This window comes from Myxocyprinus asiaticus, chromosome 2 (genome assembly GCF_019703515.2).
Source record: "Myxocyprinus asiaticus isolate MX2 ecotype Aquarium Trade chromosome 2, UBuf_Myxa_2, whole genome shotgun sequence".
Taxonomy (NCBI): Eukaryota; Metazoa; Chordata; class Actinopteri; order Cypriniformes; family Catostomidae; genus Myxocyprinus; species Myxocyprinus asiaticus.
Genome location: NC_059345.1, coordinates 6,604,935 through 6,631,619, shown reverse-complemented (window position 1 = coordinate 6,631,619; position 26,685 = coordinate 6,604,935). Strand labels below are relative to the sequence as shown.

At 40.8% G+C, this 26,685-nt stretch overlaps 1 protein-coding gene across 2 annotated transcripts; it reads left to right on the top strand.

The window, feature by feature from the left end:
* On the top strand, window positions 1–25,574 carry jph3a (junctophilin 3a). 2 transcript variants are annotated; one of them, XM_051647655.1, is made up of 5 exons: window positions 1–1,201; window positions 13,176–13,938; window positions 14,621–14,745; window positions 20,971–22,283; window positions 24,016–25,574. In XM_051647655.1, the coding sequence occupies exons 1-5, from the start codon at window positions 820–822 to the stop codon at window positions 24,094–24,096; spliced, it is 2,664 nt and encodes an 887-aa protein (XP_051503615.1). In that variant the 5' UTR covers window positions 1–819; the 3' UTR covers window positions 24,097–25,574. The 2 variants fall into 2 exon arrangements, with proteins under 2 accessions (XP_051503615.1, XP_051503624.1); XM_051647664.1 differs by lacking the exons at window positions 14,621–14,745; window positions 20,971–22,283; window positions 24,016–25,574 and adding an exon at window positions 5,797–5,895 and having other exon boundaries at window positions 13,176–13,267.
* Window positions 25,575–26,685: the final 1,111 nt, after the last annotated feature.

Sequence of the window (26,685 nt, the reverse complement as noted above, 5' to 3'; positions counted from 1 at the left end):
GATACGCACCTTTAAATATGCCTATAAACGTGTAAGAGGAGAAGACCAAAGAGCAGGATTGCACTGATTTTTCATGCTTTAAACAGTCTTCCAGGAAAAAAAGCTTCTCCTCTACACCACAGCAGGAGCACAGAAGGGAAAGGCAAGCAAAAGGGGAGAGAGAGAGAGAGCAGCAATAGGAAAACTGCTGTGCCAAATTGATCCTATTGAAGGCATAGCCGAGGAAATTCTGTCATTTTCTTTTTCAAACATGATCTAGAGGGAGGTCTGAACATCCTCCAGGCTTCTAGGGTACGGATGCTCTGCTGTATTTCCCCATTTTTGAGAGCCGGTGTGGTACGTTTGGGGACCGATGTAATGTCTGATTGAGTGTATCAATGCTGCTGCTGAGTGGATCTCTTTGGTCGTGGAAAAAAACTAGGCCTTGTTTGCCTGCTGATCTCCACGCAGGGAACGCGGAGCACGGCTGAGTGCCTCAGCCTTTTGGGACCGTGCAGAGTGAGAAAGAGAGGGAGAAGCTCAGCATCTGTATGCCTGTCGGAAGCAGCATGCTTAAAGACATCCATTACCAAAGGTTGTGCACAAGCAGGCAGGGGCTATAACGGCAGGATGGTAGCATTGTAAATTCATTTCCACCCCTTTAAATTGTCTGGACTTAAAAGCACTGTTTTTTTTCTATCCAGTTAAAATCTACTTGAATGACAGGAGGAATGTTGCTGTAACACTTCCTGCCTTGTTTATCACAGTCTTCCTTTTTTTGCTTGCCAATTGCTTCCTTCCACTTGACATTCTGAAAAATTGCCAAAACCTGTTTCATGCATGTCCACTGGAGGCAGGTTTGACTTTGATGATGGGGGGTCATACTGTGGAGGGTGGGAGCAGGGCAAGGCGCATGGCCGAGGGGTTTGCACGGGGCCCCAGGGCCAGGGCGAGTATGCGGGGGCCTGGAGCCATGGCTTTGAAGTTCTTGGAGTTTACACTTGGCCCAGTGGGAACAGTTACAAGGGAACCTGGGCACAGGGCAAAAGGCATGGCATTGGTGTGGAGATCAAAGGGAGGTGGGAGTACAAGGGTGAATGGACACAAGGGTTTAAGGGCAGGTATGGCAAGTTGGAAAGCACTAGTAGCGGCTCCTGTTATGAGGGCACCTGGAGTAATGGCTTACAGGATGGATATGGCTCGGAGACCTATTCTGATGGAGGTGAGAAACTATAAATCTGTAATCTATATCGCTACACTTTTCCACCAAACAAGTTTTCTTTGCAAGAGGCAACACTTTCAGAAAAAAAAGGGTACTGTTGAAGGTACAAGGCCAACCCTTGTTTTGAGTACCCATTTGTACCCTTAAGGGACAGTTCACCCCAAAATGACAATTCTCTCATCATTTACTCACCCACATGACATCCCAGATGTGTATGACTTTCTTTCTTCTGCTAAACGCAAACGAAGATTTTTAGAAGAATATCTCAGCTCTGTAGGTCTATCCAATGCAAGTGTATGGTGGACAGAACTTTGAAGCTCCAAAAGGCACATAAAGGCAGCATAAAAGTAATCTTTAAGACTCCATTGGTTAAATCCATGTCTTCAGAAGCAATTTGATAGGTGTGGGTGAGAAACAGCTCAACAAGTCCTTTTTTACTGTAAATCTCCAACTTTGACCAGTAGGTGGCGATATGCACAAAGAATGCGAATAGCCAAAAACAAAAGAAAGTTAAAGTGGACAGTAGAAAATTGACTTAAATATTGAACTGTTTCTCATTCACACCTATCATATAACTTCTGAAGATATGGATTTAACCACTGGAGTCATATTGATTACTTTTATGCTGCTTTTATGTGCAGTTTGAACCTTCAAAGTTCTGGCCACCATTCAGTTGCTTGGGGGGGGGGGTTCTTGTGCCCCCCCAGAAACTTTGGACACCCCTCCAGGTCCAATGAAGAAGCAACCACTTGCCCACTTTAAAGTCGCATTTTGGTACCGACCCCAATTATGTACCCAGAACAAGTTATACTTTTCAACTAGAGGTACCAAAAAGCTCACCCCAGTGATGGCATTTGTACCTTTAACAGTACTTTTTTTTTTTCTCACATTCAGCAACAGTCCAATAAACTATAGTGTATGGTGTCTATTAAATACACATTTTTAATGTTTGCACATTAGTCAAATTATACACTCGAGTATAAGAGTAAGTTATTTTACAAATGCTTTGCTTCTCTGATATTCTAAATTGGGAAACAAATGTTGTATGTTGACGGGGGATGTAATTTATGGCTAAATAATGAAGGCCCTAAAGCAGGGCCTTAACCACCATAGATATTGAGAGTTAACCTACATGTCCTCTCCAATATAGATTAGTGTGTGTGTGAAACTACTTTCACTGTGATCGCAGATTGGCTGTTTCACATGTTTGTGTAATCCGCTTCCTGGTGTGCTCAATCGTTATTAATGCAGTGGCAATGATGAAACTGATTGATTGGGGCATGCATCAATAGTCTAACATAATAAACCTCCTCGTTATACACACGGGTAATTTTGGCAACGTTAATGTTCGCAAATTCTCTAATTGCATGACACACCTCTTCATTTGAAAGATTGTTAGACTTCTGTACAAATCTGGAAAATTATCAGTATGATATTGTGTGCTAAACCAATTGACTTGTTAACTAAACAGGACTGTAATATTCTTGGTAAATCACCTAACAATAGTGAGGTTACACTCATCATCCCTACATTTCAGCACCTTGGACAGTTGCTTTATTTTCGACTGTAATGAAAATGAGGCTGTGAGAGATACTTACTGTCTCTTCAATGTGTTATACTGTTGTTTAAATTGGTGTTGACCCAGATAGCAAACTGACATTGAATCGATGTATAATTGATGTCTCTCTCGGTGAGCTCCGACATTGATTCCGCATCTTTATCCTCATAGAAATCACATTGAATCCACGTTGTTTACACCACTGAAAACAAACATAAAATCGATCTAATTGGTTTGGTTAGTTGAGTGAAAAGACGTTATACAAACAATGTATTTTCTAGTTTTCTTTTTAAAATACCAAACACTTAAAATGAATAGATCAGCCTATTTATGTATTCTTTAGTAAACACAGCACATTCAGATACTCATTGTTTTATTTATACAAAATATACATTTACAAATACATTAGCTTTTTCTACAGATAAATCTTAATACTTAACAGCCAGTTACAGAAAAATGCCTTCACACTGTTGCATTCACAAATGGAGTTAGCTCATCCATAAAATGTAAATGATGTCATCATATACGCACCCTTGTGTTGTTCTGAAACCTTTGGAACACAAAAGTAGATGTAAGGCAGAACATTATGGACTGACATTCTCAGTCACCATTTTCATTCATTCATTCTTTCTTTTCTATAAAAGTGAGTGGTTGACTGAAATTCAATATTGCAATATCTTCTTTTGTGTTTCATAAAAGAATAACATACAGATTTGGAACATAAGGCACCCCTTAAGAGGGCAGAGAGGGAGGATTTTTTTTCCCCCACTGAAATATTTTGTATTCCCTTGCAAAAAAACAAAAACGTGGTTTTAGTACAGTAACCACAGTTGAACAATGGTGTTTGTAGTAAAACCATAACCACAAAACTTACAATGGTTTTAGTAGTAACCGTATTTTAACCGTGATACTTGTATTATTTTAACAGTGATTCAGGACAATGAAAAGTATGGTAATACAATTGGTAATACAAAAGAATCTTGTGGTTCCTCTGGTTTTACTACCATAATTAAACTATTGTTACTGCTGAAAAACAAAATAAAAAAACATTTAACCATTATGAAAAATAAACTTAATAACCATGGTATTTAAAAACCATTACTACAAGATTTACCATGGTTACTAAAGTCATGTTTGTTACAATTTTACTAAAGTAAAACCATGGATAATTTATTGCGAGGGAGCAATAATAAAGGGTTAGTTCACGCAAAAATGAAAATTCTCTCACCATTTACTCACCCTCATGCCATCCCAGTTGTGAATGACTTTCTTTATTCTGCTGAACACATTTGAAGAAAAATAGTATAACACAGGAGTATAACAACTCTTATGATGCCTTTAAAACTCTATAAAGGTTTTTGTATCCTGGGCAATACAGCATTTGAGAGGCTGAAGCGAGGAGCAGTGAGTAAATTGGCCAAATTTCTGTGAAAATTATTGAAAATAGAGTCCCTGCAAATACTGAGGTCATGTGACTTTGTATTAAAACTCTGGCATCGATTCACAACCTTAATTCAAAGTAACATGGCAGCATTGTGATAAATCCACTGACCACACGGCAAACGTTCCTACCTTTAAAAAAATTTCAATAAAAGAAGGATGTTGAAGAAAAAAAAATGTAAAAGTTTAAAAAATTTAATATGTTAGAAAATAGCAATAAATTAATTTGTTTTCATAAATTAATTTATGAAGTATTTTTATGTTCTTGCCCTTTTAAGGGTTAATGATCAGCAGGCTTACAACATATTTTATAAGTACTTTGTTCTGGAGTAATTAATGTGCATCAGTAAGTGTACAGGCAACATTTATTTCAAATGACATCTGTTTTTTGGTCTGCACCATGTAAGCTTGCAAAGGTGGAAAATTGTGATCAATGATAAGAAAACCTTTACCATTTAGTGATGTGCTGTGGCTCTGTTGAGAAGTTCCTCCCTAAAGGTAAAAGAAAAGGCATCAATCACAGTGAAACTGCATTTCAACAGTGAGTCATTCCATAATAAACTCAAGTCTTAATATGTAAATTCTAGAATTATTGAGAAATAACAGGTTATTCTATTTTAACTCCACCCTACAGTATACCAAACATTATCTTGAGATATTTGGCACTACAATACAATACTCAAAAAGAATACCACTTTATTCTGTATTTGAGCCTCTTTGGGGTGGATTTACTGCAAAACCTCAAAAAAAAAAAAAAAAAAAAAAAAAAACCAATGCAGCAGAAACGTTTCAACAATGCAAAAAATATTATTGTCTAAAAACTATTACATTCCGAAGCATGAAACAAATGAAACAGGGGTAAGGCACTGGACATCTCTCTGAAAAAGACAAATATGTACAAGTGACATTATTAAGCAGTATTATTAACAGTCCTACTACTAATCATCATCATAAAATCATCATATTTAATCCTGTTTCCCAGCACAATTTATAGGTACAGCAGATGACAATGCATTTAAATCTGTTATATTGTTGTTGTGAGACATACAATTGTAATATTATAAAGATAACTTGAGACATCTACCTTTGCCATGCTCATTTGGACCTCTATAAACAATAGTGCAGAAAGTGCCACAAGGTTTGTCCCTAAAATTAAAACACAGTGTTTGAGAAAGTAATGACAGTTTTAACATTTATTCATCTTGTGTATTACTGACTAAGCGTGAAGCGTGCGGCACAACTGCAGGCTTGTGCACGCATCATAGGACATTCGCGAGCGGAAGACAGAGAAATTAATAAACTAAAGTTTAAGTTTAGAAAATATGAGTGAATTTGATCATGTTGACGTTGACCTTCTACAAAAACTGAAATGAGTCCAACATGGTGAATTATCTAAATTTACCTCACTTACCGGCTGCCTCACGGAAAACTGGGTAGTACGCAAATAGGGCATTTAATTACAAAATGACCAAACGGAAATGTTTTTAGAACACTGAGGGATAAAACAATTCAAATCTTAAGTGATATTTAATGATAGACTGACAAAACATTGTGTAAAATGATGAATAAAAGTATATTTATGCTTACCTTTTTCTAGCGACGTGTCCACTGATGGTTGGCCCGGTGTTCTGTCGAAGTCTGTTCCCCCTATGTTTCCCCTTTGTCGAAGTCTGTTCCCCCTATGTATCCCCTTAAGGTTAGTGTCGAAGTCTGTTCCCCTATGTTTCCCCTTAAGGTTAGTGTTGAAGTCTGTTCCCTCTATGTTTCACTTTAATGTTAGTGTCAAAGTCTGTTCCACCTATGTTTCCCCTTAAGGTTAGTGTCGAAGTCTGTTCCCCCATGTTTCCCCTTAAGGTTAGTGTCGAAGTCTCTACCCTTATGTTTCCCCTTAAGGTTAGTGTCGAAGTCTGTTCCCTTATGTTTCCCCTTAAGGTTAGTGTTGAAGTCTGTTCCCTCTATGTTTCACTTTAATGTTAGTGTAAAAGTCTTTTTCCCCCTATATTTCCCTTTAAGGTTAGTGTCGAAGTCTGTTCCCCCTGTTTCCCCTTAGGTTAGTGTCGAAGTCTGTTCCCCCATGTTTCCCCTTAAGGTTAGTGTCAAAGTCTTTTTCCCCCTATATTTCCCTTTAAGGTTAGTGTCGAAGTCTCTACCCTTACGTTTCCCCTTAAGGTTAATGTCGAAGTCTGTTCCCCTATGTTTCCCCTTATGGTTAGTGTTGAAGTCTGTTCCCTCTATGTTTCCTCTTAAGGTTAGTGTCAAAGTCTGTTCCCCCCTGTTTCCCCTTAATGTAAATGTCGAAGTCTTTTCCCCCTATGTTTCCCCTTAAGTTTAGTGTTGAACTCTGTTCCCCCTATGTTTCCCCTTTAGGTTAGTGTGAAAGTCTGTTCCCCCTTTGTATCCCCTTTAGATTAGTGTCGAAGTCCGTTCCCCCATGTTTCCCCATAAGGTTAGTGTCGAAGTCTGTTCCCCCTATGTTTCCCCTTAAGGTTAGTGTCGAAGTCTGTTCCCCCTATGTTTCCCCTTAAGGTTAGTGTCGAAGTCTGTTCCCCCTATATTTCCCCTTAAGGTTAGTGTCGAAGTCTGTTCCCCCTGTTTCCCCTTAATGTAAATGTCGAAGTCTTTTCCCCCTATGTTTCCCCTTAAGGTTAGTGTCAAAATCAGTTCCCCCTATGTTTCCCCTTTAGGTTAGTGTCAAAGTATGTTCCCCCTTTGTATCCCCTTTAGATTAGTGTCGAAGTCTGTTCCCCCTTTGTATCCCCTTTAGGTTAGTGTCGAAGTCTGTTCCCCCTTTGTATCCCCTTTAGATTAGTGTCGAAGTCTGTTCCCCCTATGTTTCCCCTTAAGGTTAGTGTCAAAGTATGTTCCCCTTTGTATCCCCTTTAGGTTAGTGTCGAAGTCTGTTCCCCCTTTGTATCCCCTTTAGATTAGTGTCGAAGTCTGTTCCCCCTATGTTTCCCCTTAAGGTTAGTGTCAAAATCAGTTCCCCCTATGTTTCCCCTTTAGGTTAGTGTCAAAGTCTGTTCCCCCTATGTTTCCCCTTAAGGTTAGTGTCAAAATCAGTTCCCCCTATGTTTCCCCTTTAGGTTAGTGTCAAAGTATGTTCCCCCTTTGTATCCCCTTTAGGTTAGTGTCGAAGTCTGTTCCCCCTTTGTATCCCCTTTAGATTAGTGTCGAAGTCTGTTCCCCCTATGTTTCCCCTTAAGGTTAGTGTCAAAATCAGTTCCCCCTATGTTTCCCCTTTAGGTTAGTGTTGATGTCTGTTCCCCCTATGTTTCCCCTTAAGGTTAGTGTCAAAGTCTGTTCCCCTTTGTATCCCCTTTAGATTAGTGTCGAAGTCTGTTCCCCCATGTTTCCCATTAAGGTTAGTGTCGAAGTCTGTTCCCCCTATGTTTCCCCTTATGGTTAGTGTTGAAGTCTGTTCCCCCTATGTTTCCCCTTAAGGTTAGTGTCGAAGTCTGTTCCCCCTATGTTTCCCCTTAAGGTTAGTGTCAAAATCAGTTCTCCCTATGTTTCCCCTTAAGTTAGTGTCAAAGTCTGTTCCCCCTATGTTTCCCATTAAGTTCGTGTTGAAGTCTGTTCCCACTATGTTTCCCCTTAGGTTAGTTTGGAAATCTGTTCTCCCTATGTTTTCCCTTAAGGTTAGTGTCGAAGTCTGTTCCCCCTGTTTCCCCTTAATGTAAATGTCGAAGTCTTTTCCCCCTATGTTTCCCCTTAAGGTTAGTGTCGAAGTCTGTTCCCCCTATGTTTCCCCTTAAGGTTAGTGTCGAAGTCTGTTCCCCCTATGTTTCCCCTTAAGGTTAGTGTCGAAGTCTGTTCCCCCTATGTTTCCCCTTAAGGTTAGTGTCAAAATCAGTTCTCCCTATGTTTCCCCTTAAGTTAGTGTCAAAGTCTGTTCCCCCTATGTTTCCCCTTAAGTTTGTGTTGAAGTCTGTTCCCCCTATATTTCCCCTTAGGTTAGTTTGGAAATCTGTTCTCCCTATGTTTTCCCTTAAGGTTAGTGTCGAAGTCTGTTCCCCCTATATTTCCCCTTAGGTTTGTGTCAAAGTCTGTTCCCCTTTGTATCCCCTTTAGATTAGTGTCGAAGTCTGTTCCCCCATGTTTCCCATTAAGGTTAGTGTCGAAGTCTGTTCCCCCTATGTTTCCCCTTATGGTTAGTGTTGAAGTCTGTTCCCCCTATGTTTCCCCTTAAGGTTAGTGTCGAAGTCTGTTCCCCCTATGTTTCCCCTTAAGGTTAGTGTCAAAATCAGTTCTCCCTATGTTTCCCCTTAAGTTAGTGTCAAAGTCTGTTCCCCCTATGTTTCCCCTTAAGTTCGTGTTGAAGTCTGTTCCCCCTATATTTCCCCTTAGGTTAGTTTGGAAATCTGTTCTCCCTATGTTTTCCCTTAAGGTTAGTGTCGAAGTCTGTTCCCCCTATATTTCCCCTTAGGTTTGTGTCGAAGTCTGTTCCCCTTATGTTTCCCCTTAAGGTTAGTGTCGAAGTCTGTTCCCCCTATATTTCCCCTTAGGTTTGTGTCGAAGTCTGTTCCCCTTATGTTTCCCCTTAAGGTTAGTGTCGAAGTCTGTTCCCCCTTTGTTTCCCCATAAGTTAGTGTCGAAGTCTGTTCCCCCTATATTTCCCCTTAGGTTTGTGTCAAAGTGTGTTCTCCCTTTGTTTCCCCTTAAGTTAGTTTCGAAGTCTGTTCCACCTATGTTTCCCCTTAGGTTAGTGTCAAAGTCTGTTCCCCCTATGTTTCCCCTTAAGGTTAGTGTCAAAGTCTGTCCCCCCTATGTTTCCCCTTAAGGTTAGTGTAGAAGTCTGTTCCCCCTATGTTTCCCCTTAGGTTAGTGTCAAAGTCTGTTCCCCCTATGTTTCCCCTTAAGGTTAGTGTTGAAGTCTGTTCCCCCTATATTTCCCCTTAGGTTAGTGTCGAAGTCTCTTCCCCCTATGTTTCCCCTTAATGTTAGTGTCCAAGTATGTTCCCCCTATGTTTCCTCTTAAGGTTAGTGTCGAAGTCTGTTCCCCTTATATTTCCCCTTAATGTTAGTGTCGAAATCTGTTCCTCCTATTTTTCCCCTTAAGGTTAGTTTTGAAGTCTGTTCCCCCTTTCTTTCCCCTTAGGTTAGTGTCAAAGTGTGTTCCCCCTTTTGTTTCCCCTTAAGGATAGTGTCAAATTCTGTTCCCCCTATGATTCCCCTTAATGTTTGTGTCGAAGTCTGTTCCCCCTATGTTTCCCCTTAGGTTAGTGTCAAAGTCTGTTCCCCCTTTGTTTCCCCTTAAGGTTAGTGTCAAAGTCTGTTCCCCCTATTTTTCCACTTAAGGTTAGTGTCGAAGTCTGTTCCCCCAAATGTTCCCCTTAAAGTTAGTGTTGAACTCTGTTCCCCCTATGTTTCCCCTTAGGTTAGTGTCAAAGTCTGTTCCACCTATGTTTCCCCTTAGGTTAGTGTCAAAGTCTGTTCCCCCTATATTTCCCCTTAAGGTTAGTGTCGAAGTCTGTTCCCCCTATATTTCCCCTTAAGGTTAGTGTCGAAGTCTGTTCCCCCTATGTTTTCCCTTAGGTTATTGTCAAGGTCTTTTCCCCCTATGTTTCCCCTTAATGTTAGTGTCAAAGTCTGTCCCCCAAATGTTTCCCCTTAAGGTTAGTGTTGAACTCTGTTCCCCCTTTGTTTCCCCTTTAGGTTAGTGTCGAAGTCTTTTCCCACTATGTTTAATGTTTAACTGCGCTACGGGAAACACTAACCTAAGGGGAAACAGGGGGAACAAACAAATGTCAGTGTAGTTTCAAAAAATACACATGTCCAGAATTCCGACTTCTCTAACTAAGTTTCAACTTAGAACAAACGTTATGATTTCAACCAAATCGGTCAGCGTTGATGAATCGACCTCATTCCGACGTTGAAGATATGTTCTATTTTCAATCTGACAACATTCTGATGTACCGACTAAATAGTGAATGTTGATTCAACATTGAATATTGATCGACGACTTATCCCGACCCTTACAACTAAAAATAGATGTTGAATCAACGACTCCTTGCTCTCTGGGGATTGTTCAGATGAAGAAACTTTGAAAAATACATTTTTCTAAACAAAACAAAATTCAATAGCCTAGACAAAAAATCCAATTGTGATTTAGGACCATCATACAGCTTTGTACAAGTGGATCTCTCACATGTTCGTTTTTATTCCCGTCAAAAAATAAATATGGTACTACTTTGAATAAAGCTATTTGTTTGAAAATGAATGGAAGAAATTGGAACGCCCAACAGTCAATGTTTGTAGAAAGGAAGTACCGCCTTTCATATAAAAGAGCCAATCAAATTTTATATACAGACATCGCCTGTCAATCAACTCGAGAACACCCATGCGCATTACCTATGCAAGCTGGAAAAATGTGTTTTTTTAGCATTATCTGAGGTAACAAGACACCATTTATGGTTCCAGTGTTGTGAGATTTTATTGCTGATTTTAAATATGTTCTTTGATCGTAATCTTGACCAACCGTTTATGAGATTTCGTCATTCCCCCATTCAAGTAGATAGGAGGTGCTCTGTCATGAATGGAAATAGCTTCCAGTGAGCTTTCCAAAGTTGATCGTCAGTGCACTGATTTTGATTATAGCTAGGTTGCTTTTTAGAACATGCTAAAATAGATAACTGTAAGGTACAATAGTTAAAAAGGCACCCCTTAAGGAAAAACATGTTTTTTCTTCTGGTTGTTGAGTGTATCAGGATTGAAAAAATAAATTTCCTTTTATTGAATCTTGCCAAAGCAACATAATTTGTGTGAAAATAAATAATAATGGAACGGAAGGTTGTTTTGATTAAAATTAATTTAATAAAAAGATCGCAAGGGAGCTTTTTACCCAACGATTGGCACCTGGGGGGTTATAGTGATGCAGTATATTGTAGATATAGGGGCAATAGTTACAGGGCAAAATTTGCCAACTTATGCAAATACATTTGAGACAGCAAGGTGCTTTTTTGAGTAACAAATTAAAGGTGACCTCAGTAACTTTTGTATTTGTGTCATCTTGGACATACACTGACACCTAGCGTCTTGGATGCAGCATCATTTAAAATCAATAGTTTTCAGATGACATTGCAGAAATGTAGTGTTCACAGTCAGCCATGATTACTTTAAACAACGAGTGAAAGTGTCAAATAACAGGATGGTTACTGAGATTAAACAAGTAGTATTCAGCTGGTCATGTGATTCTAACATGGCAGCCCCCATGTGCAGACCCTCTCCATGTAGAATAAAACAGCTTTTATAAGGTTACTGATATGACTGGATTCTTCATTTGAATGTGTGTACTCATGATTACCTACATATATTGCAAAATTACAATTCATGTCTTTAAGAGTTAAACCTTTTAATGAGGAAAAAATTACTGAGTGCACCTTTAGGATAACCACTTCAGAAAAGGGTACACAATTTCCTGTTAATTTCAATTATATTTGGCATTTCAAGTATTCTACAAATTAATCTCCATTGTAATTGAATCAGTCAGTGTGAGCCTACTTTGAAAATTTTTCCTAACAAATCTATTCGCCCCACTTAAGAAAAACAATGTTTTATGACGAACTTTAGCACCTGCAACAGGGGGGCTTTTTACCCCAAATTCTATCCTTTCACTTATTGGACAGTTATTAAAAAACTTTTGATTTAATCATCTTGAACATCTTGGTATAAATGACACTTAAAACTATTGCTGTCAGTCAATTAAACATTTTAATCACTATTAATCACATAATTTTTCATTGTTAATTGCGATTAATCACAAATTTTGAAAGTGCTGAAATTTTACTCTTTATATATACCTTTTTATACAATTATTTCCTTTTAAAGAAAGCAAGCAAAACAATATGTAACAATTTTACATATTTCCAAACAAACCCTTCCGCAGTATAAAGATAGAAATGCACTAAAATAGCACCAAGTCAAGGAACATTAAACGTTTTCCAAAGTCTAACTGGGAGTTTGACTAATTGAAAGAACTAGTCTCTCCATAGGTTGCATATTTATTGCAATGGGCATTAAATCTCTTAAGCCCTTATCCTCCGTAATATTAATCAGCCGGCAGACTGTGGCTTTTGTTACAGCAATTGTGAAGCCGTGTTCATGATTCACGTTAGAGCATCAATGCCAGAGTCAAGTGCCGCTTTGAACTCCACATGAAATGCGCTTGCAGACAAAAACGTCTCATTCTGCGTTTGCGTGATTGTTAAAACTTGACCTGCCTCTGTGGTAAATAAATTGTGCCTTACAGAGGCTGCAAAGTACTTGCTTTCTGTCACAAGTCCAATCTGGGCTTGTTTTATACATCAAATACTTTAAGAGGTCCTTTCCCATCGCCGTTGTATGTGTGTTTGTGTAGTGTGCATCAGTGTAAAGACTCCAGGTGGACACATCACAAAGATTCCACCCTAGCCCCACAAGTTTTTTTGCTGGTTTATGCTTTATTAATGGTAAATGGGTTAATCGTAATTAAGAAGAATTAACATTTAAAACTTTTTTAATCGCATGTGTTAAACGCGTTTATTTTGACAGCTCTACTTAGAACGTATGTGACAACCTGCATAGATACAAATTTTACAACCCTAGTATTAATGTACTGTATGCCACTATGGTTTGATTATGCTCGCTTGTATGCCCAGGAGCTATAACAAAAATATGATAATAATGAAAATTAATTTTGAAGGGTAGAATTCACAAAAACTCTTCAAATTTAAGAGGTTTTTGTGTTTGAAATCAATATACCTCTGGCAGAGAGAACACACATTTGTGTCATTGGATTTTCAACTCCAAATCTTATTGTTACTGAGACACAGCCTTTGTGACAACTTCGAGGTGTCAAAACTAGCCCGGTCTCATCTATATATTTTTTTAAGAATTTATAAATGGCACACAAAAACACAGCCTGATACTCGATTATGTAATTTGTAGGCATACAAATAATATAAATAACACTCTGCTCTATCCCTGTTCCTCTTGCAGGTACATACCGGGGCCAATGGTTGAATGGTATGCGTCATGGCTATGGTATGCGACAGAGTGTGCCTTATGGCATGGCAGCCATCATCTTCTCCCCCATGTGCACATCCATAAACTCGCTTCGCTCCGATCACAGCGAAGGGGCCCCCACTCCAGAAGATGGCTCTGGTATCAGTGGGGTCTCTGGGAGTCCGTTGGGGCGCAGTGGCTTTGTACTTTGTGCCCAGAGTGAATCAGACAGGCACAGGAAGAGGAAAGGGCGCTTCCGACAGTCCATACTGAGTGGTTTGAAGTTGCGTAGGTCTGAATCCAAGAGCTCTTTGGCCAGCCAGTTAAGCAAGCAGAGTTCCTTCTGCAGCGAGGCAGGTATGAGCACCGTCAGCTCTGCCGCGTCAGACATCAACTCCAATGTCAGCTTAGGTGAAGCTGAGGCAGGGGGCAGCATTGATGCCACTGTCACAGAAACATATGCTGGCGAATGGAGGAATGATATGCGATCGGGGTGGGGTGTAAGTCACCGCTCAGATGGGCTTCGCTATGAAGGCGAGTGGTTCGGAAACAAACGGCATGGATATGGCTGTACCACCTTTCCCAATGGAACCAAGGAGGAGGGAAAATACAAGCAGAACGTTCTGGTGAGTGGCAAGCGGAAAAACCTTATACCACTCCGCACCAGCAAAATCCGTGAAAAGGTTGATCGTGCTGTGGAAGCCGCGGAGAAAGCTGCAGACATTGCCAAGCAGAAGGCTGAGATTGCATTGTCCAGGTAAGACAGTTAGATCTTGCTTCAAAGGAAATGTTGTTATAAAAAGGGATAGTTTTATTCCTCTATATAGGGGTCATGGCATGCCTTTTTTATTATTTTAATGTTACTTAGTGTTTACTTATAAGTAACGTTTTTTGCACACAAAACAGTCATATATTTGTAAAACATGATAATTTTCCATCCTCATTCAGACCCTCTGTCAGAAACTCTCGGTTTTGATGCTGCTTCTCTTTTAAGACTTGACAGTAAACGCCCACTGTTATGACTGGCTCTCTGGTCTTGACTGATCTGCTCTCTCTACTTGCCATCTCATTGCTCACCTTTGCTGGGCGGGCTACGAAAGTGATTAAAGGTTAAGTAGGCATTGATATGTTGTTGTGGAGGCGGTCAGATGCAACTGTCTACCACAGTGTGACATCACAATGTGTAGAAAATAGAGAACGAGTCGTTTTGGCAACAAATGTTCTTTTTACAGTGAGGAGGTAGTTTTGAATTCTGAAACTTACAGTATGTAAGGACAATGACCTCTTATATGTCAAAAGATCAAGGAAAATTGTATTCCTCATGTCATGACCCCTTTAAGTGTATTTAAAAAGCTATGGACAAACACAAAAAAACACGTAGGGACATTTTGTTTTGTTTTTCTTTAGTCATGCCATTTGAACCAAATCTTCTTTTGCAGGATGAGCCATGCTAGAGGAAAGGCAGAGGCTGCAGAGGGAGTTGCACAGAGAGCTCTGGAGGAGTGTTGTCTAGCCAGGGCTATTGCCAAAGAACTCTCCCCCTCTTTCCATCACTATGGGAATGGTCAGTCTAACATATTTCAAGAAAACCAGCAATCCAGATCAGTAAATTTCTGAAGCATAAAGGCACAAAATCAGTTTTGGTATTTTACTGCAAGCATGCGCTAAGTCTAGGCGCAAGTGGGTTTGGTGAAATTGCGCGTGCAAAGCGCTAATGTGGTGGGTCAAGTGCAATTTAATTTCTTCTCCAGCACCATCTGCATTCTATTATATAGTTCATTTCCTGTCAAGCACCAGCGATATAAACAAAGACAGCACATTCATAAGAAGTTGGTAGTGTAAATCGACTGTATGCAATAAATTAGAAGAATAGAAATATGGACTTATGTTCTTTTGTGCATTAACTGCATCCCTGTTGTATGTCAGGCATAGTTCTATGACAGTGACACGCTCCTTTTATACGCATGGAAAATGTGTTTTTCGTCAGGATTTGGATTTCTGTTCCGTTAAATTGTAGAAAATGTTTGTATTATTAATCATTTTCATGTACTGACACACAAATCATGGCTAGTGTTAACAGTCATTGTATCGATATTGATTTTGAAAAATGTAATTGATTTATTGAAACATGAACAAATTAAACCAAAAATATTTCTATATTCAAATGACACATTAAAAGAAATGAAAATACGATCAAAATAAAGAAGTGGTCCAAAAAATCATACCAAAATCAAAAATTGTACTCTCTCCAACTTCATCCACCGGCCCCTTGTGCAGTGACTTAAAAATCACTCTTCGACAACAGGTGTAAAAATACCTATACAAAATGGATCTTAAATACAAATTAAATCATAAATACATAAATGCATGGTTTATTACAAAATAAACCATGACCTAAAGATAGTTTAACACAAATATCATAAATATTTGTTTCATAAAACGGCCACAACAGTGATCGTCAGGGACATAATTTGATGTTCCACTATATTTGAGTTTGGACACGAACTTTATTACCACCTGCTGGTGAAATCTCCCAACTGCAAGCACAGGAACTGTGTTTAGACTTTGTGCTGCAAACAGACCTGCTTTTGAAATTTTGATGTCTTAGCGCAATGACCTGTTTCTCAGGAAAATAGCGAATTGCATTTTACGGCACTTCATTACCATACAATAAACCCCCAGTTCCCTGTCTGTCACTCACTCGATGTTGTGTTGATGTAGTGACACTAGGGGTTTGATCTTGAGAGCCCTAATTACCTTTGCTTAAAATAGAAAAGGCCAATGAAAATTGGCAAGTGGAGTTTGCATGCCACTCTCCACCCCGGAAATACAGGTATAAAAGGAGATGGTGTGAATCACTCATTCAGATTTTTTCTTCAGAGCCGAATGCTTGTGTGTTCATCCTCTCACCCTTTGCTACGCTGCTGGATTCTTATGGCGCATATCAGCGGTCACCCTCACACGGTTGAGTGCTGTGTTTCCCCTGGGTGCTTCGGCAGCCTGAGTCTGCAGGTGCTAAAAGAGTATATTACAAAGAGTATATTTCCTTCTAAAAGAGCTCACGCAAACGCTTGGTGTCTTTTTAAAGATGTCCTTCCGCGTTTGCGCTACTGGATGTGGCCGTTATCTCTCCCCTCCGGATACCCATGAAATCTGCCTCGAGTGTCTGAGGCGCCAGCACGCCGAGGCGGCTTTCGTGGAAGGGTTATGTTCTCATTGCGAGAACATGCCCATAAGAACGTTTGTGGTCGCGGCTCACTTCCTTCTTCATGAAGCAAGGAGCCACCGCAGCAGCTCCCCAACCCGGTCTGTCCTGGGCTGACACTTAGCTGGCCAGGTCGGCAATCACCGCTGGTGATCTAGATGTGGACATGGGAGCATTTCCACCGGCTCAGCCCCCGCGGACCTCCCATCCCCCAGCATGCTCGTTCTGTCCGGACGAGCTGTCGAGTGATGCAGGCAGTCTGCCTCAGGGTGGGTTTAATGTGTCATTCGTGGCTCGCGTCGAGGATGAGCTTTCGGTTGTGGCATCGGAGGGTGGGCTTCTGCTATCGGAAGCGGACGAATCTTCTGAGCTCCTGCCCACAGGTGGTAGAGCACAGGATGAGGCGGATGCTGAGATGGCAGCCATGCTTGCCTGGGCGGCTGCGAACATCAGGCTGAAGTGGAACACTTCACCCTGCCCTGAGTGTTCACGGCTGGATGATTGGTTTCTGGGCTCGGAGCACGACTCACGGCCACGCCCCATCCCGGTGCCTTTCTTCCCAGAAGTGCACAAGGAGCTAACGAAGTCATGGAAGGCACCTTTTACTGCCCATACATGCTTTGCGGGCTTGTCCACTCTGACTACCTCCGACAGCATCAGCAGACCTTGAAGTCTCTGCGAGCCACTCACCTTCCGGGTTCCCTCAACCGTGCAGCGGACACGCTCTCATGGCAGGTAACGCTCCGCGGGGAGTGGAGATTCCACTCCCACGTAGTCCAGCTGATTTGGGAGAGATTCGGGGAGGCACAGGTAGACTTGTTTGCCTCCCAAGACTCCTCTCACTGCCCCCTGTGGTACTCCCTGTCCAAGGCCCCCCTCGGCATGGATGCCTTGGTGCACAGCTGGCCTCAGGGGCTACGCAAGTATGCGTTTCCTCCTGTGAGCCTCATTGCACAGACTCTGTGCAAAGTCAGGGAGGACGAGCAGCAAGTCCTGTTCGTTGCGGCATACTAGCCCAACCAGACTTGGTTCTCGGATCTGATGCTCCTGACAGTAGCACCTCCCTGGCACATTCCCCTGAGGCAGGACCTTCTCACTCTGGGGCAAGGTACGCTCCAGCACCCGCAACCAGACCTCTGGAATCTCCACGTCTGACTCCTGGATGGAAGACATGATCACTCAGTCCAGGGCCCCCTCTACAAGGCGGCTGCATGGTTTGAAGTGGCGTCTTTTCACTAACTGGTGTTCTTCCCCTGGGGAAGACCCACAGAGATGTGCTGTCGGGTCTGTGCTGTCTTTTCTTCAGGAAGGGCTGGAAAGACAGCTGTCTCCCTCTACCCTGAAAGTGTACGTGGCTGCCATAGCAGCTCACCACGATACACTGGACGGCAATCCCTCACAACAGAGCGACCTGATCAACAGGTTCCTCAAAGGTGCGAGGAGATTGAATCCTCCTAGACCATGCCTGATCCCCTCTTGGGATCTCTCTGTGGTCCTACCTGCCCTACAGAGAGGCCCGTTTGAGCCCCTGGAGCAGGCTGAGCTCAGCACTCTGGCGCTCACTTCCATCAAGAGGGTGGGGGACCTGCAGGCACTCTCTGTTACCAGCGAATGCCTGGATTTTGGGCCGGCACACTCTCACGTGATCTTGAGACCCCAGCCCGGTTACGTGCCCAAAGTTCCCACCACTCCTTTTCAGGACCTACAAGCGCTCCCTTCAGAGGAGGAAGACCTGACCTTGTCGTTGCTGTGTCCTGTTCACGCCCTGCGCATCTATCTGGACTGCACGCAGAACTTTAAATGCTCAGAGCAGCTCTTTGTCTTTTTTGGAGGACAGCAGAATGGGAAAACTGTCTCCAAGCAGAGGATGGCCCATTGGATTGTGTATGCCATTTCTCTTGCATACCAGTCTCAGGACTTGCCATGCCCCTTGGGAGTCCGGGCACACTCCACTAGAGGTGTTGCGTCCTCCTGGGCACTGACAAGGGGGGCCTTTCTAGCAGACATATGCAGAGCTGCAGGTTGGGCTACGCCCAATACCTTTGCAAGGTTTTATAACCTACGCATAGATCCGGTTTCGACCCGAGTGTTACGCGGTAACAGCAGGTAGACCAGGCGGTCGGTTGGGTGTACCGCTTGCATTGCACCTTTCCCCTTTTTTCAAAGGTGATAATGTGCGCTTTTTGTCCACAACAGTTCCCCGTACCGGTGAAATCCAGATGCCTCTTTAATTCTTTAGCACTGTCTTGGTCTCAGTACTCCATGCTTGGTGATTCCCCTTTGGTAATCCCATATGATGAGTTTCCACTGTTCGGTTCACCCTTAGGTGAAACCTGTGTTTCCCCTAGTCATAGCTTTCTCTGTCTCGGCCACTGTGCTGCGTACCCTCTCTGTAGATAGGGTCCTCCTGTGGTATCATTCCATATGTGTACTTCCCCATTGGTAAGTCCATGTGAGGTATGCTCCACATGTTAACCTCCCTCTGGCAGGATGTGGTTTCCGTAGTGCTCTCCTTCCTGGAGAGGGAAGAGCACTTCCCAGCGCTATTCTAGAAAATGCTCGGCAGGAGATTGCTTAACAGCAAATTAAGAAAGGCACTGCTGGTAGCCTACTTGAGTAAGTTCCCTCTCCCCCCTTAACAGGATTAGGGAGATGCCTTACCTAACTCGCTGGAAGGTCAAGACATTGGTCAAACATGGTTGAGTGCTCGCTGCGAGGTACGCAGCAGCTTGCCTGTGTCCACTCTTCCGTGCCTTGTGACATGGTTCAGTGCCTGCGGCGTTTCCTATAGGAACCCCTAGTGTCACTACATCGACACAACGTCGAGTGAGTGACAGACAGGGAATGTCTTGGTTACTGATGTAAACTCTGTTCCCTGATGGAGGGAACGAGACATTGTGTCCCTCCTGCCGCGGCGCTGAACCGGCCGCTGACATGGCCGGGACTCTCTATTGGCTCCTCAGCATAAATCTGAATGAGTGATTCACGCCATCTCCTTTTATACCCGTATGTCCGGGGCGGAGAGTGGCATGCAAATTCCACTCGCCAATTTTCATTGGCCTTTTCTATTTTAAGCAAAGGTGATTGGGGCTCTCAAGATTGAACCCCTAGTGTCACTACATCAACACAAAATCTCGTTTCCTCCATCAGGGAACAGAGGTTACATCAGTAACCAAGACGTTTGCATGCATACACCCACAGATAACGCAAACACTCCCACCCATGGTCACCTGCGCTTTGCCCTGGCACAAAATATGCACTTAGAATTAGCGCTTGCACGTAAATTGGAAAAGACGTAGCGCATGGTCGTAGCGCGTTGCGCTCCGCTTTGCACACTCATGAAAATAGAGCCCTATATCTGAAATGCATGTAAGAATGCAACAAGTCTTGATTATAGGATGAGATGGCGAAATCGTAAGATATCATTCTAGTTTGCTCATACAAAACATACCACTTTAAATCCCATACAGAAAAATAAACGAAACAACGAACAATGTTATTACGATTTTTGTTCTGTTTAACCCACAACCCAAACCAATATGTAACTAAAAAGTTCCTGTAGCTCAACTGGTAGTGCATAGCCCTAGCAATGCCAAGATCATGGGTTCAATACCCAGAGAACACAAACTGATTAAATGTATACATTGGTTGCACTGTAAGTTGCTTTGGATAAAAGCATCTGCCAAATGCTTAAATTTAAATGTAACCATTAAAGTCCAAACCCTAAATTTAACCATGATTTTAATAAGAAAATAACTTTGTGTACCATGAAGGAAATAATTCATCGGAACCGTATTACAGGTTATTGAAATACATCAGTCACATGAATATAGAACTTGTTCAGAGACGTTTCCTTTTTTTAAAATAAAGTGTTGGATAGGAGGCTAACTAAAATTTCACATACAACATTTCTTAAAATATGTTTGTTGATTGGTTGGTGTAAAGTGGGAATAAAAGTCGTACCTTTTCGTATGAGCCATGTCATGATATCTTACAATTTCGCCATCTCGTACGAATTATGAAGTTGTCTGTTTCAGCCTGAATATAGTATATTTAGTTATCAACAAAGTCTTTATGCTCAGTGTGCACAGTGTGAGAGTTTTAACACAAATATTTTAGAATATAAAAAAAGATCTGAAGACCTTTTGACAACAGGGACTAAAACAACACCAGAAACAGTTTCTTCCACTAAGCTATGTCCCTATAAGAACTCTGCATACTGCCACTGGCTCTGAACTGTTTTACACTGTAGTCTTCAGCTATACATATACACATACCAATAATGCTACTTTCATAAGCTGTGACCTGTGGTTACTCTGCTAGGACACCTGTATGAACTTTGGGGGAATTGATTTCATACATCCACCAAAAATCACCTTGGGACCATTTGGTTAAACGTTATAGCAAAAACAGTGAAGTTAAAATTGAGAAAAGTTCTGGCGGCATTTTTCTGCAGATGCAGCTTGGTTTGATATTGAGCTATCTAATGCAAGGACATTCATACTAGTGTGGTTTAAGTGTCCAAATATGTATTTCTTATGTAATGTGTGTCCAAAGTCACATATAAACCTTTCCATTTACTAGGACTGGAGTGCCAGAGACCAAAGCATCAGGACAGGAAAGAAAAAGACGTGGAGGTGACCTCCACTGGCACAGACAGTCCTGAGCTCTGTACACCAGACACAACACCCCCAGCCCAGACGCCAAACCTGAGTCCAGTTCTGAGCAACCCCTCCTCGCCCTCTTGCAGCCCGCCAACTCATCGCTCCAGAAATGCTTGCTTCATGCGCCAGAGCGCTGTGGACGAACAAGGAGGCACTGAGATCCAGGTTCTCGTAGAAGGTAGAGGCACGGACACCCTGAGAGGTGGAGCCAACAGCTGGACCACTGACATGTATCCTCACAGAAGGGGAAGTGAAGGTGAGAGCAGTCGCTCCACAACTCCATCCCTACTGGAAGAGGAGATCAACCACATTAACGGACATGAGCAGACCTCCTCAACGCATCACCCATGGGAGAATGGTTCCTCGAATCACAAGCCAGTTGAGCATATGGTCCATGAGAAAGTGTGGGATCAAATCTCCTCCAACCAAAAGCCCTGGAAGCATGTGTCCTTGAATCAGAAATCCAGGGAACATACAATTTCCAGGGAAAGAGACTGGGATCATACACCATCCAATCAGAACTCAACTGTTGAGTGCGACACTTCCCAGTACAAACCACAGGTGCACATATATTCCAACCACAAGGGTCATAATTTATCCAATCACAAGACCAATGAGCATGCTTCCACCAATCACAAACCAAAGGACTTTATTTCTAAAAACGAAAAACCACATGTTTCCTACCATTATAACCCCCAAGAGCATGTTTCCTGTTATCACAAACAACACGAGCATGTCCACTCCAACCACAAGCCAAGAAAGTATTTTACCAATCACACAATCGGCGAGTCTAGCTTGAACGCCTACCAGCCGTCAGACCATGGAACCAACAACTCCACCCTGGGATGGACTGTTGAAAACAATTCCCAGTGGATCTCATCCCATTCACATGTGCAGGAGAAAGAAGGTGAAAGCGATTATCGGGTTGAAATGAGGTTCCAGCCCCTAGACTCCATTTCCAAACAGAACTTTTGCTCTGGCATGAAATGCTCAAGTCTCCAAGGGCACAATTTGCAGAGACTACGTCAGCGAAACCATGAAGGCAAAGAATGGGGTCTTGCAGCCAGGGAGGGGTCCATGGACTCTGTGCAGATGCTCGACACCTTGAATGTCGGGGTGGATGTGGAGGAGTGGCCTTTGCACAGGGAAATCACTCTTTCACCCCCTTTAAGTTCCTCTCCAGAAACCCTGGACCAATATGTAGAGCATCTGGACCTGATGAAGACAAACTCAGTAAGCAAAACAGTTTTTGCAGTAAGCTGTCATGAAATTTGCTGAGAGTAAAAGAGCTGCTACATCATGTATATGTTGCACTTGCTACATTAGGCATCTAATATGGATCTATGATTCCAAATATTTAAAGGTGAAGTGTGTTATTTCTGTGCCACAAGTATCACCAAATGGCATTGCAAACAGAACATTTATTTCCCAAACACTCCGTTTCCATTGTTAAAATAAATACTGTTAACCATTCTCGAACATGTATTCTTTCACCGATGTGGACACAACACTGTTAAAATACTCTGATTCAGTGGCACTACAACACCGCTTTTGAATCAGCAGCACAAAACCTACCAGTGTAGTCCAATTCCCGAACAAATTACTCTTTTGAATCGGTTCTTTTCAATGTACTCCACGAAACATTTGCAGAGCAACCAATCTAGTCCAATTCCCAAACAAATTACTCTGATGAATCGTTTCTTTTTTATTTACAGCATGAAACATACAGTTTGACCAGTGAAATCTGATTCCTGAACAAATGACTCTCACAAGTGATTTTTTTATTTATAGCACGAAACATACAGCGTGACCAGTGAAGTCTGATTCCAAAACAAATTATTCTTAAGAATAGTTTTGTTTTTTGTTTTTACAGCACAAAACATACAGTTTAACCAGTGTAGTCCAATTCCCAAACAAATGACTCTTTTGAGTTGTTTCTTTTGAATTTATAGCACAAAACGTACAGCTCATCCAGTGTTGTCCAATTATTGAAAAAATGACTCTTAGGAGTCAGTTCTTTGAAATTACTCTGTGAAACATACAGAGCAAGCAGTGTTGTCCGATTTTCGAACAAATTACTCTCATGATTAAATTGTTTTTAAAATTTACAACGCAAAACATACTGCGTGACCAGTGTAATACAATTCCTGAACAAATGACTCTTATGAGTCAGTTCTTTTGAATTTACAGTGTGAAAAATTCAGCGTGACCAGTGTAGTCTGATTCCCAAACAAATGACTCTTATGACTTGGTTCTTTTACATTTGCATTGTGAAAATTTCAGTGCGACCATTTAGTCTGATTCCCAAACAAATGACTCTTATGAGTTGGTTCTTTTGAATTTACAGTGTGAAAATTTCAGCGCGACCATTTAGTCTGATTCCCAAACAAATTACTCTTATGAATCTTTTTTTATTTATTTACAGCACGAAATATACAGTGTGACCAGTGTAGTTTGATTCTTGAACAAATAACTCTTATGAGTCCTACTTTTGAATTTACAGCTCACAACATACAGTGTGACTAGTGTAGTCTGATTCCTGTACAAATGACTCTTGTTTTAGTGAGAGAAAAAACGTACTAAATCAGAACTGGAATCATTAAATTCCTTGCTATTTAAATTTCTAACTGATAGTCCCGACCCAATATAATGCCATTGGTTGAACCAGTGTTGCTTTGTCAGGCTGGTCGGGACGCTCAAACAAACTGAGCAATGGCAAAAGCTCCTCAGATTCACAGCTTTTCATGGAAATCAACCTATGCATCCTTACTTACAGTATGCTGTGGTTGTTTCTGCATATTAAGCTGGAATAGAAGAAAGTATTTTATCTTAAAAAATTTAAACTTCACTTCTGATTTTACTCAATGCAACATTTAGTGGTGCATGTAAAACAGACATATTGATATGATACTTTTGATACTTTTTTATAAAATTCTAATAACTACATTTTGCTCTCTTTTCACAGGGCTCAAGCTCTGTCCTGGTGGTCATGGTGATTTTACTCAACATCAGTGTAGCCATTTTGTTCATTCATTTCTTTATTTAAACATATGGCCTGTAGAATGTCAATAACAGAATTGTCATCAAGAGTAAAATATGCACACAATGCACACTTAGCACCACTTCTTAATATAAGGAAACCGAAAAATACAGTAGTTAATATCTGTGTAAGTTGGGGCAAGCCCATGTAAATTGCAAATGTCTTTTATGGTTCAATTTATTATATAATTCCATTAAAATCCATTAGTTAACTTTGCTTAATTTTTTTCCTTGATTCACAATAAAGATCCATTTACAATATTCTGTAGAACTGTAGTATTACACACATTTACTGTAGGTTGTTTATATACAGCTCATCTGATATGTTTTACCACATATTATTTCACATTTATTTATTTTCTTTTAAATGGCACATTATCAATTAATGATGACTATGAAGATTAATGTACAATGATATAGTTGATGTAAGATGCAATTCACTCTACATGTGTAACCTAAAAGTCCAAGACAACACGCCCCCCTCTACAGTATATTCCAGGGTACAGCCCTATATGATCGCTGCAGACACTCATTTTTTCATCCATAAATAAACAACTCTCTCATCTACATACACAGATTTGACATAACTGTAAGTCTGTGGTAAGAGCTATCTTAAAGGGCTTCATCATAGCACATTTTTATCATAACGAACTTACATGAATAATTCTATCTTCACTCATGAATCCCGCCTCCTTTTGGCATAATCACTCAATTTCAGCACAATGCAGTTGTGTAGTTTGTTTTGACTATCGTAAACACATTCACCATTGAAACACTGCTATGCCAGACTCACTATTAAAGAATCATCTTTCCATGTACACCACATGACGTAAAAGTACAACAGAGGTGTGGCGGTGGATGTTTTCCGGCTCATACTCGATAAAGTTTGAGACTGTTACCACTGTTTTCAATATGTATTCTATATTACTGAGCAGTTAAAGGCATAGTTCACCCAAAATTCATCCACAAATTTTTGGCAGAACTATCCCTTTAACATCTTTTAACAAGTTTGCAAGATATTATTGATATGCTGAGTGCCTTTTTTAATTGAGAAACCATCGCAGCGGGCAGGTTATGTGCAGGTGACCGCACATACAGAGGTCACGTGAACAGTTTGTCTCTATGCCACCCCACCTTTGAACATGTTGGCTGAAGATCTGAGCCTGTGGAGATTTTTACAGCATGTTTGCTCGCCTGTTCTCTTCTGCTGTTACTCTTCTGTGTGATTTTCTGCCTGTCTCTCTGTCCAGCAACTTAGATAACGATCGGGACTGAAAGCAGTGTAAAAAATACCAGCTTATGTTTCTCAGTGGGACCTGACTGACATCACCTAAATTAATTGAATGATAAACTGCTATTGTATATTTTATACAACTCATCCAGTGAAATCATCATGTTGTGAGATCATTGCATGCCTAAGCATGCCCTTTCTTACGCAACGATTTATGAGATTGTTTCCAAGTTATGTGGAAATTAATAAAATGTTTGAGGTTATGTCGTGGTCCATAATTTCATAAGAAACATGTACACATATTATACACAAAGTAGGATTTAAACTTTTCAGCCATGCAATGTAGAGCTGGTTATTGACAGACATTTGAGGACGTTGCATGGAGGTTTTTGTGTGACAACCTAAAAATAACTTTAAATAACTTGCAGAACAAATTTAAATGTATTGCAGAACACTAAACTGCAAATGCTAGTCTTCAGCAGACACAGAACGTTCCCGTAACGTTAGTGTATGGTTTTCAATTGGCTATTTTTTGGGAACTTACTCCTAATGTTCTAGGAACTTTCTTTTTAGTCTTTATAACCCTTAAACTAACCTTCCCAGAACATTAAAGGGAGTTTTTTTGTGACAACCTAAAAATAACCTATAAAGAATGTTATTATTGAAGAACAAAGAATATCTAAATTACAAATGCTAGTTAATCTTCATCAAACACAGAACGTTCCACTAACGTTAGTGTATGGTTGTGTAATTTTTTAGTTTTTATACCCTTAAACTAACCTTCCCAGAATGTTGCATGGAGGTTTTTGCCACAACCTAAAAAGAACCTATAAAGAATGCTATTATTGAAGAATAAAGAATATCTAAATTGCAAATGCTAGTCTTCAGCAGACACAGAATGTTCCACTAACGTTAGTGTATTGTTTTCAATTGGCTATTTTCTGGGAACTAACTCCTTATGTTCTAAGAACATTCTTTTTAGTCTTTAAAACCCTTAAACTAAACTTCCCAGAATATTGCATGGAGGTTTTTGTGTCACAACCTAAAAAGAACCTATAAAGAATGTTATTATTGAAGAACAAAGAATATATAAATTGCAAATGCTAGTCTTCATCAAACACAGAATGTTCCACTAACGTTAGTGTAAGGTTGTGTAATTTTTTAGTTTTTATACCCTTAAACTAACCTTCCCAGAATGTTGCATGGACATTTTTGTGTGACAACCTGAAAAGAACCTATAAAGAATGTTATTATTGAAGAACAAAGAATTTCTAAATTGCAAATGCTAGTTTGTCTTCACCAGACACAGAACGTTCCACTAACGTTAGTGTATGGTTGTGTAATTTTTTTATTTTTATACCCTTA

Excerpts from the sequence above, each read along its gene's own strand:
- jph3a (XM_051647655.1), top strand. The coding sequence starts at position 820 with ATGTCCACTGGAGGCAGGTTTGACTTTGATGATGGGGGGTCATACTGT. Across the intron at positions 1,202-13,175 it reads GGAGACCTATTCTGATGGAG|GTACATACCGGGGCCAATGG; the intron begins GTGAGAAACTAT and ends TTCCTCTTGCAG. Across the intron at positions 13,939-14,620 it reads GCTGAGATTGCATTGTCCAG|GATGAGCCATGCTAGAGGAA; the intron begins GTAAGACAGTTA and ends CTTCTTTTGCAG.